The 11,650-nt window shown below is 24.9% G+C and overlaps 2 protein-coding genes across 2 annotated transcripts; both read left to right on the forward strand.

The window, feature by feature from the left end:
- The first annotated feature begins 2,350 nt into the window (after positions 1–2,350).
- On the forward strand, positions 2,351–5,636 carry Mrjp7 (major royal jelly protein 7). Its single transcript, NM_001014429.1, is given in 7 exon segments — positions 2,351–2,368; positions 2,448–2,674; positions 2,811–2,974; positions 3,058–3,270; positions 3,823–4,106; positions 4,397–4,529; positions 5,243–5,636. Coding segments are annotated over 6 exon segments (1,338 nt in total). The 5' UTR covers positions 2,351–2,368; positions 2,448–2,451; the 3' UTR covers positions 5,564–5,636.
- A 1,661-nt stretch (positions 5,637–7,297) lies between these two features.
- Mrjp8 (major royal jelly protein 8) lies at positions 7,298–10,408 on the forward strand. The gene is given in 6 exon segments (NM_001011564.2): positions 7,298–7,515; positions 7,615–7,778; positions 7,868–8,089; positions 9,253–9,536; positions 9,722–9,854; positions 10,104–10,408. Coding segments are annotated over 6 exon segments (1,251 nt in total). The 5' UTR covers positions 7,298–7,301; the 3' UTR covers positions 10,338–10,408.
- Positions 10,409–11,650: the final 1,242 nt, after the last annotated feature.

Raw genomic sequence — 11,650 nt, forward strand, 5'->3', positions numbered from 1 at the left:
TACTATTAAAAGTCAAACCGAAGTCGAGTATCGTCGTATCACGTGACGTGCCTCTTGTAATAGTAGTGGGGATAATATAACGTAACATTCTACTGTTCAAATTGTAAGGGAATTGAGTTAGCGATAGAGTGGATAGCATATTGAGAATAAGTAGAAAAATTAATAGTTTCAAAATTATAAGCAATTTTGATTTGATTATTATTAAATATTGTTTCATACTTCCGTACCAAAGATTTAAAAAAAGAAAGAAGTTATTTACAACGTATAATGATTAATTTTCCAACACATGATTATAATTATTCTTTTCATTTGTTATTGAATATTATTATTTATTAGAGCATTAATATAAGAAATGTTAATGTATATTTATATTTTTAAAAAGTCGATTCTCTAATTCAATACAAATATAAAAGTTATTCATGGTTTATTTATTGAGCTATGACTAGTATTTCAATTTGCATTAAATGAAGATATATAAACAGAGCTCTATCTTTATCATACCTTTTCACTTTCTTTGTGTAATCGAACATTAAATTATTTATAACTTGATAAATAAACTTTGATCGATACTTTTTTTATATTTCTTATTTCTTTTATATTCCTTTTGATCTCTAAATCGGTTTTTCAGAAATATATTAATTTAAATGTCTGTATAATACATATGTACGCAACAAACATGACATTACAACAATTACAACAATTAATTTCGAACATTTTCCATTAAAATTCTGAATATAGTATATTTATGATCGATGAAGAAAATTGTTTAAAAAAATATAAAATTTCGAATTGTATCGAATTGTATCGAAATACATCGAAATTCGCAGAATTACAAGATCAAAAGAACAATATACAATATAAATAAATATGATGATAATTGATTTTTAATTTAGAAATTATTTCAAAGAGAGAATATCATTATTAATGATAAAAAAATTTTCTATGTTTCATTTTTTTTTTTTATATTTGCTGTTATTAAAATATTATTTATCTTATTTATTTTTTTTTTTAATAATCTTACAATTCTTGCGTAGATAAATCATTTTATCGAAATAATCGATGTGAAATTAATTAATAATTAAATAATTAAAAGTTATTTCAACGTGATCAGTTCAATCAAAAATTACTTCATTTACTTTTTTGATTTAAAAAATTTATGTCCTTTTAAGGAGACATAAAAATTTATGCCTTGAGATTTAATTAATACATTTGCATCGCTATTTAGAAAAAAATATTTTACTTATTATTATTAATTTTATGCGATTATTTTAATTATATGAAATAAAAATATAGAAAAAGATTAGAAATGTTAATCAAATTCGTCGAATACAGATAAGTATCGTGAAAATTAACTTTATTATTATTATAAGTACAAGCGATAATAACAGTGTCGCATAATAATTAATTAGTAACATAGCCAATATACTTAACAAAATCATTTGTTTATTTATTTTTAAACTTTTTGAATATTTGTCACTTTTGCTTTTCTTTTGAAATAATCAAATTGTTAAATTTTTTTTACAAACATGAAAAAACATATTTTGATCATTTTCCATATGAAAATTATATAATAACGTAATCTTGTTATAAATATATTAAATCATCGAATCGATTATAATATTAGAAAATATTTGATAAAAAGAAAGATAATAAATAAAATTAAAATAATCAGAAAATAATAAGACTCTTCAAATTATTAATGATTTAAAAGTCAAGATTTTCTAGTTTTCATTCCAGTTTCCATATTCATCATATCTGAATATATGTTGATTTTAAATGACAAATATTAAAAAATATTAAATATTTGAATCTCGATAATACGAATTCTTGAATTTTAACTACGGATATAAACATATTAATAAAGTATATTTGTTCTATCAGATCAATTTGCAAAGGAAACTAACAAATTTTAAAATTTCTATTTCTGTTACATATTCTTTGTACATATACTAATTTTAGTTTTTAAATAAATTCAATATATAAATATAATTATTCTATTCCTTAAAAAATTATATTTTTTCCAAAACTATATATTATCGATTAATAGTTTTTTGTACAAAACTAAACATATAAAAATAGAGGTGTGGCAAAGCTGATAAACAAAATTCCGTAAAATTTTTAGTTAAGCTAGCATTTTTAGGGAATATAAATTATAACCTGTCACATTCTAATCCTTTAAAACTTATCTAGAACAAGATAAACGAAAATTTTGAAAATTCAGAAAAACAATTTACTTTATCACTGTGAAATACATACCATTACCACCTATATATTGACCAACGTTAGCCAAAATTCAACAGTTCCTATAGTTCACTTACATTCTGTCTTCCCTTAAAATAGTCACTCGTAAAATATCTGCAGTATATAAGTAAGTTTCCATATATCTTGATTACAATATTTATTTGCAATCTTTCATTTATCTGACGAAACGAAATATTTTATTTTAGAAAAATGACAAGGTGGTTGTTTATGATGGCATGCCTTGGCATAGCTTGTCAAGGCGCCATTCTTCGAGAAAATTCTGCAAGAAACTTGAAAAATTCGTTGAAAGTAATGCACGAATGGAAATATATGGATTATGATTTCGGTAACGAAGAAAAAAGACAAGCTGCGATTCAATCTGGCGAATATGACCATACGAAAAATTATCCATTCGACGTCGATCAATGGCGTGGTAAAATTTTCTTATTTTAAATTATTAATCCATTCCAATCGTCGAAACACTTAATATTCAATAATTTTCGTCGCTCATATTTCTTCATTTTTGAATAATTAAAAGGATATTCCACGTTTTGTATTTCTTGTTTAAGATAAGACTTTTGTCACCATACTAAGATACGATGGTGTGCCTTCTTCTTTGAACGTGATATCCGAGAAAACTGGCAACGGTGGACGACTTCTACAACCGTATCCTGATTGGTCGTGGACGAAGTATAAAGATTGCTCTGGAATCGTGAGCGCTTACAGTATTGCGGTAATTGAAACACTTTTTCTACGATTATCTTCAGAATTTTTATTTTAAAAGAAGAAAAATTCATTTGTATGTACGATGTTTAGATCGACAAGTTCGACAGATTGTGGGTTTTGGACTCAGGTCTTGTCAATAATACTCAACCCATGTGTTTCCCAAAATTGCTTGTCTTTGATCTAAATAGCTCACAATTGATCAAGCAAGTAGACATACCGCATGAAATTGCCGTAAATACCACCACAGAACAGGGAAGATTAAAATCTTTAGCTGTTCAAGCTATAAGTTCTGTGAATACTCTGGTGAGTTTAAATTATAATTAAAATTTTAAATTAGACATGATAAAGTAGCAATATGATAAAAAATAAAATTCATAACTTTCAAAATAGTTTTTAAACTTAAGTCAAAGAATTAAAATATATAGTATTATATAATATTTATTTTCATTTTTATAAAAAAAAAATGATTTTGTACTTTTCTTTAATGTTTTAGCAAAAAGATCTGTCACGTTATATTAAATTTTCTTCTGAATCTTTAATTTTTGTAAATTTAAGAATATTTGCAAAAATTTTTTATGTTTTTTTTTTACTTGGATCACTTAATTAATCATATTTAGATATTCACAATCACTTTTACTATTTTGATCAGGAAAATTAATTTTAAAGAACAATTGAATGACTGTTATTTAAAAAACTATGTATTCTCCAGAAAAATAATCTTCAGAATCACATTCAGCTTAAGATTTATAAGAAATGTACTTATTGAAAGTTATAAAATTGGAAAGGAAAAATTGAAATATATCAAACAATATAATTAATTATAATATAAGTTATACCATGATATAAATACAACAGGTGTATATAGCAGATAACAAAGGTGATGGTTTAATCGTCTACCAAAATTCCGACGATTCCTTCCATCGATTGACTTCCAACACTTTCAATTACGATCCCAGATATACCAAAATGACGGTTGAAGGTGAAAGTTTCACTGTGCAAGATGGAATTTATGGAATGGCACTTAGTCCCATGACAAACAATCTTTATTACAGTCCTCTCGCTTCTCGCGATTTGTATTATGTTAACACAAAACCATTCATAAAATCAGAATATGGAGAAAATAAAGTCCAATATAATGGGTAAATATATAAAAAAAACAATTTTAATTTTATGAAATAATTTTCTATTAAATAGTACGTACTTGCTTTTGATTAAGAAATCCAAAATATCCAAATTATATCTCCGTCATATTATCATCTTGCTTCTACCTGCAAATTTAAATTGTTTATAATTATAATTTAATATATAAATTTCAATTTTTGTATATCAAAAATTTGTATTTGTATATCCAGTTTTTAGAATCGATGCTTTAGATATATTCTATATCTTGCATATTTTTGCTTAATTCCACATGTTTTATTAATTTCAGAGTCCAAGATGTTTTCAACACTCAAACAACCGCTAAAGCAGTATCGAAAAATGGCATCCTTTTCTTCGGTCTCGTGAATAATACAGCTGTTGGTTGCTGGAACGAGCATCAAACACTTCAGAGAGAAAATACCGTTAGTAATTGCGAATATTTTTCTTATTATTTTCATATTTTCTCGATACATTTCTTTCAAAACTTACTATTAAACATGATTTTCCGTATGAAAAGAGTACATGTAGTTACATTATTCCATTTACTAGAGTTGACAGAGATACATGTCACTTGATACGATGCAACGCTTATCTTTGATAAAAAGTCATATGATGTAGCAGTCATAGTGGGAATAACGTGACGTCACGTATTCATTTTTATGCAGAAATTTCCAGTAACTGCAATGAGTGAGAGTAACTGTGAGTAGAAACGGTACTTGACAATTCTGCCTTCTATTGAAATGTTTCTCTTTTCAAATATGTAATACTATTAACATTTTTCCTTTTATATAAGTTAGTAATGCTTTTATTTGATTTTATTTATTTTTTTTTCTTCTTTTTTTCTATGAATTACTTGTTATTTTATTTCCTTCGTAAAACTATTATTCATATTAATTTTCTCTTCATCGAAATGTATGAATTTATTATTAGAATCGTGTAAATTTTTAATTAAATTAGTAAAAGATGTTTCAATTTAATTGATAATTAAATTATTCAACTCTTGAATGTGATTAAACTTTCTATAAACATACATGAGAACGTTTGATTAGTTACATTGATAGCACTCAATTAAATAATCGAATGTTTAGTTAGAAACAGATAAATGAATAAAAATGAAATTATTTTGAAATTGCAGGATATAGTCGCCCAAAATGAAGAGACACTTCAAATGATCGTTGGTATGAAAATTAAGCAATTGCTCCCACATATCGTCATTATTGATATAGATAATATAATAAACGATGAATATATGTTAGTTTTAACTAACAGAATGCAAAAGATATTAAACAATGATCTTAATTTCAACGATATTAACTTCCGAATTTTGATTAGAGGTGTGAGCGACTTGTTAGAAAACACTCGTTGCACAAATTTTAATATTCAGAATGATGACAATGATAGCGATGAAAATAACGATGACAGCATAAGAATCACAATAGACGCTTCATTTAATTAGCCATTTCTCGATGTATGTAAATCGAATATTCTTCAAAAATTTCTTTATATTATAAATGAATAGAATAAATATTGTTTTCACATAATATTTTTCAATTTTATTACCCTAAAAATTATGATAATATTAAAATATATTTGTATTTATATTAATTGATATTTCTAATATTAGATTTAACAAGAATGAGTGAGTGAATGCAATGTAATAAAATATTAAAAAGTTAATAAAATAAAACAGTTTGAAAGAAATACTTCATAATGAGATAAGATCATATTTGAAAAAAAAATGAATTTCATATTATGTAATATTACACTTTTTCTAATTTTTGTATAACAATTATTTAGAATAGAAATTATTTCATAGATTTCATAGATTGCTTTTGCAAAATATTTTATCAAGGTTATCATTTTGAACAATTATATTATTACAAGGATACACTTCACTGATTTCACTGATCTAAACTTGATTTTTTTTCGATTTTTTCGCTCGTTTTTGTTAAATCATGAAAACAGAAAGAGAAAAACATTTTTTGTGACTAAGATAGGAAAAAATATTCGAATTTTCTTCTGTGCTATGCGTTTTTTTACACTTTATCTACTTTATGATTGAGGTTATCACTCACCAACGTGCAAAATCGCCGAACGAACACAACGAACACACCGGCTATTAAAAGTAGTCAAAGCCAAGCCTCACAACGTGACGTACTTCTGCAACATCGCGTATTCTTCTCCTGTGGAAATTCGCCGTAAACAATTTGAATTCAGCCATTTTTAGCGATTGAGAGGATAGCGCACTTCCGGCAAATGATACTGCTAATGATTCTCTTACATCATTCCATGAGATGTCTTTTCTGTTAGTAATAATTCTATATTATTAAAGAATATAAATATAAAATTATATTTATCTTATTTTAGCAACAATTTATTAGGACGATCTATATTGGGTAATTAAAATAACACAAATTGCAAAATCGTAATGTAATTCTATTTTTTATCAATTATACTTGCATCATTGTAATTCTTATCAAATAATACTCGTAAATTAGATAGATAACATTGTGTTTTAACCTGCAATAAAATAAATTAATATTTAAATGATGGACTATTATAATTGAAAATATAATTTCGGTTATTTGTTAAATGTTATTACCATTAAATATTATATTATATTGATATATACAGAGTGTTAATAATATATTCCTGGGACATTATTAATTTTAAGTAAATATAAAAATTCATATACATAATTTGTTACTCATTTAATATAAACTATTTATTATATAAACTTATTATAATACTCATTATATAATTATATTATAAACTTATTTATTATTTATTATTTATTAATTATAAGCACTTTAAGGTGAGACAGAATAAAGGAATAATAGAATATAATAAGCAAGACATTGTATCGTTTTCATTTAATTGGACTTAAATTATAACCTGTCTATACTAAAATTTTTTAAACACACTTTAAAATACTTCCGTGTCAACATAAACGCAAATTTTGAAAAAACACACAATTCGTTTTATGTCTAGATATAGGCAAAATATAGGTCATTACTACTTATATATTGCCCAACTGTGACAATTCAACAGTCGCTGCAGTTCAGATACACTGCTTGCATTTCTTAAAATTAATTGTTAGTAGTAAAATACCTCATACGTCTTAAGTATACCTCAATTCTGATATTTATTAAAATTTTTTATCTTTCTGATCAGAGAAAATATTTTTCAGAAAAATGATAAGATGGTTGCTGCTGATGTATCTTGGCATAACTTGTCAAGGTGTTACAGACATTCATTCGAGAAATTTGACAAATTCGTTGAAAGTCATTTACGAATGGAAATATATTGATTACGATTTCGGTAGTGACGAAAAGAGACAAGCTGCCATTCAATCAGGCGATTACAATTATACAATGAATTATCTTTTGGACACCGATCAATGGGGTGGTAAATTATTTTAAACGATATTACTCCGCAATATTTTTTCATTATTTAAATTTTTCAATTATTATCATCATCAGAAATATCCCATGTTTTCCTTTTTAGATAAAACTTTTGTCATTATAATGAAATTTAATGGTGTGCCCTCTTCTTTGAATGTGATAACTAATAAAACTGGCAACGGTGGACCTCTTCTGGCACCGTATCCTGATTGGACGTGGGCGAAAAATGAAAATTGCTCTGGCATCACGAGTGCTTACAAGATTGAGGTAATTAGAAACTTTTTCTGTAATTACATTCAAAATTAATATTCTTTTCCAAAATAAAAAAGCTCAATTTACTCAATTTCGATATTTAGATCGATATGTGTGACAGATTGTGGGTCCTCGATTCAGGTCTCATCAATAATGTCCGATCCGTATGCCCTCCACAACTCCTTGTCTTCGATCTGAATACTTCACAATTGTTAAAGCAAGTCAAAATACCGCACGACATTGCTGTGAATACCACCACAGAAAAAGGAGCTCTGGTGACTCTAAGTGTTCAATTGTTGAGTTGCGAAGTGAATGGATCCACTCTTGTAAGTCGCAATAAAAACAATTTTTCCTGAAAAATTCTTAATTTTAGTATCGTAATTTATGATCTGTGTATTTAATTTTTTTTTTAAATTAAATTATTTTATTGGAAATTAATTTCGATTGAATTGGTTATTTTTGTTTCTACATGAATTTTAATAATCTCATTTCAAAATGATAAAAAAATTCTATATTAAAATAGATATTATTTTCTAAATGAAGTATAAAAATTTTAATAAAATTAAGTCGAAAATTTAAAATTTATAAAATTATAAACAATTTTTTTAAACGAATTAAAAATTATAAACGTTATTTTTAAACGAATGACTTTCTTGTTTATTAACGTGTTACATGAAAACATACGATTACCTTATCATTCTTTACTTTATTACCTACAGAAGGTTATCTGCTCGTGCGCTTTTTTTTTCACTGTTGGTTATATATTCAATAATTATCACTTATTTATTTTACTTAATGCAAACGTATAAAAAGTAATCCATAAAATTATTATAGGAAATATATATTTGTCCCTGTTATTTAAAAATTAATATTAAAAAATGAAAAATGCAATTTGAAATGTGAAAAATATCATTTTTGTAAATGATAAAGAACTATTATACGAAAAAAAATTATTATCAAATCTATATATATTTTAAAAAATGAAATGTTAGAATGTATTATAAGAATTATTTTATCGATGCAATAAATGAAACAAATCACACTTACTTCTTAAATTATAGCAATTAATGTCACAGTGATAAGCACAACGAATCGCGTTGTTCGTAGCTTTGTAGGCAATACTAAGAACATCATGCGTACGCACATAACTAGTGCCATCTATGAAAGATCTAACTTCAATCTTTTCGAATGTCATACAAGATAGATGGCATTAGTTAGTGCGCATATTATGTCTTTAATAGAAGATTACGAAACAGATTTGTATAAAATATTTGTATATGATACATTATCTATTTATATAAAATTTTAGAGTTCTTTAAAATTTAATACAAGTAATTTGTACATACGATATCCTAATTGTATTTAATACAAAAGAAGTTTCATAAAAAAAGGACTTTTCGTAAAAAAAAAAAATAATAAATCGAAAATATATAAAATAACATTTTTTTTATATAACTTATTATATAACTTTCGTATAATAATGCAACAGGTGTACATAGGAGACAACGAAGGTTTCGCTTTAATTATCTACAACAATTCAGATAATTCTTTCCAACGATTGACTTCGAGTACCTTCGCAAGTGATCCTAGATATACCACATTCACGATCAACGGAGAGAGCTTCACATTGCAAAGTGGAATTTTTGGAATGGCACTAAGTCCTCTGACTCAAAATCTTTATTATAGCGCTCTGAGTTCTCATAACTTGAATTATGTCAACACGGAACAGTTCGTAAAATCACAATATCAGGCGAATAACGTGCATTATCAAGGGTAAACATGTTGATAAATAATATATATATATAATTAATATATTTGTGCAATCTTTTTTGGAAAATCGATTCTATCTAAATCGAACAAAAGTTGGAAAAATTAAAAATTGTTAACTTTTGTTTTAACTCTTAGAATCGATCTCACGAATATGTTAAAACACATTTCTATATTTTTATCAATTTCAGGAAAGAAAATATTTTATGGACTCAAGCATCGGCTAAAGGAATATCGGATAATGGTGTTCTCTTCTTCGGACTTGTGGGTGATACATCTCTTGCCTGCTGGAACGAGAATCGATTACTTGACAGAAGAAATATCGTTAGTCGTATTTTTTTTTCACATTTGCTCTAAAATACAAATACACTTTTCTTCTAATGAAAAATTTATATGAATTAATAACACTTTCTTTTTTATGCAATAAACTAATAACAATTTTGTCTCTTTGGTTAAATCAAAGATGGCTGCGTGAATTTTTAAAGCAATCAGATAATTTTTGATTAAACGATCAAAAATAAATTGAGAAACTAATTGATTAATTAAAAAGCGAAGTTTATTTTGAAATTACAGGAAGTGGTTGCCAAAAATAAAGAAACTCTTCAAGCTATTACTGGTCTTAAAGTTAAAAGAAGAATCTCGTTCATTCTTGTGCATGGATTTCCTCTTGAATATGAATATGTATTGGCTGTAAGTAACAGAATACAAAAAGTAATCTACGGTTTTGATTTCAATGACGTGAATTTTCGAATTTTAATCGCGAATGTGAACGACTTGATAAAGAATACTCGTTGCATATCTCCTTGAATCAATCCTATCTCGATATAAATCAACTTATCCTATAATCTGTATATATATAGAATAAACAAATTCTAACGAAATAAAGAATTTTTGTGTAAACATTTTTCAATTTTATTATCCTACTTTTAAGAATTATAATTATTTAAAAACTTTATCAGTTTCAATGATCTTGAATCATATCATTAGGATTATCACTCTGAACAATTTTTTTGATATGGATTAATTATTAATTAAATCAAAATACACCGATTTTATGACCTATTTTTAACATTTGTAATAATTATCCAAGGATTTTTATTGTACACCAAAAACATTTTTATGAGATAGAAATAGAATACATGTTTTGTTTCATATTGTTTTATATTTTTATATTTTTTTTTTTTAAATTTCAAAAAGCGAATATATGAAATTTAAAAAGAAAAATATAAAAGCAATTGAAAATTTCATTTTTTTGTTCTAGTAATTGGTGAGAATAATTGTGTGACAATTAAGCGGACACAAAGTATAATAGATAACTACACTATTTGTATTCTTAAATTATAGAATATATATGGGCCTACAAAATAAAATTATACAAATCTTATACGTTAACAACAATTTTTATGAAAAGATAGAATTTTCTTTACACTTCTATGAAAATTCTACTGATAAATGATTTCAATAATTATAAGAATTTATTAATCATAGTATGGAGATCCTTAAAAATAATAATTTAAGTCACATATAAATTATTTAATTTTTAAAAGATGATAATGAAGTGATATTTAAAAAGAGATTAATTTTATTTTTATATTTCTATATTCTCCAATATGTACAATATATATATATATATATATATATATATATATATATTGCATTATAAAAGATAGATAATACCAATAAGCAAAAAAAAAAATAATTTGAAATGAAATTCAAAATGAAGAATTCTGAAAATTACTTCTATTTTACCATTTCTTTTCTTTTCTTTTTTTTTTTAATAACAAAAAAAATAAATTAAATCTAAATATAACTTAAAATTTAATCTTTTCTAAAATATTCTTAAAAGAAATTAAAGTAAAAATGATTCAAAAAAACAATGTATTTTTTTACAAAATTGTCAAATTGGATTCTCAAGTAAAACATATTTTAAATTCCTCAATAATTATACTATTATAGTTTATATGAATTTCCATGAATTATGTAATTGTACTTTTATGACTATATGACTAATATTACGTAACAGAAAAATTTTTTCAATTAAAATGAATTTTTCAGAAATAAAATAAATCATTGTAGATAAAAAGTTTCGATTGGGAATAAGTTTTTTTATTGTTATTCGT

Source organism: Apis mellifera, linkage group LG11, assembly GCF_003254395.2.
Source record: "Apis mellifera strain DH4 linkage group LG11, Amel_HAv3.1, whole genome shotgun sequence".
Taxonomy (NCBI): domain Eukaryota; kingdom Metazoa; phylum Arthropoda; class Insecta; order Hymenoptera; family Apidae; genus Apis; species Apis mellifera.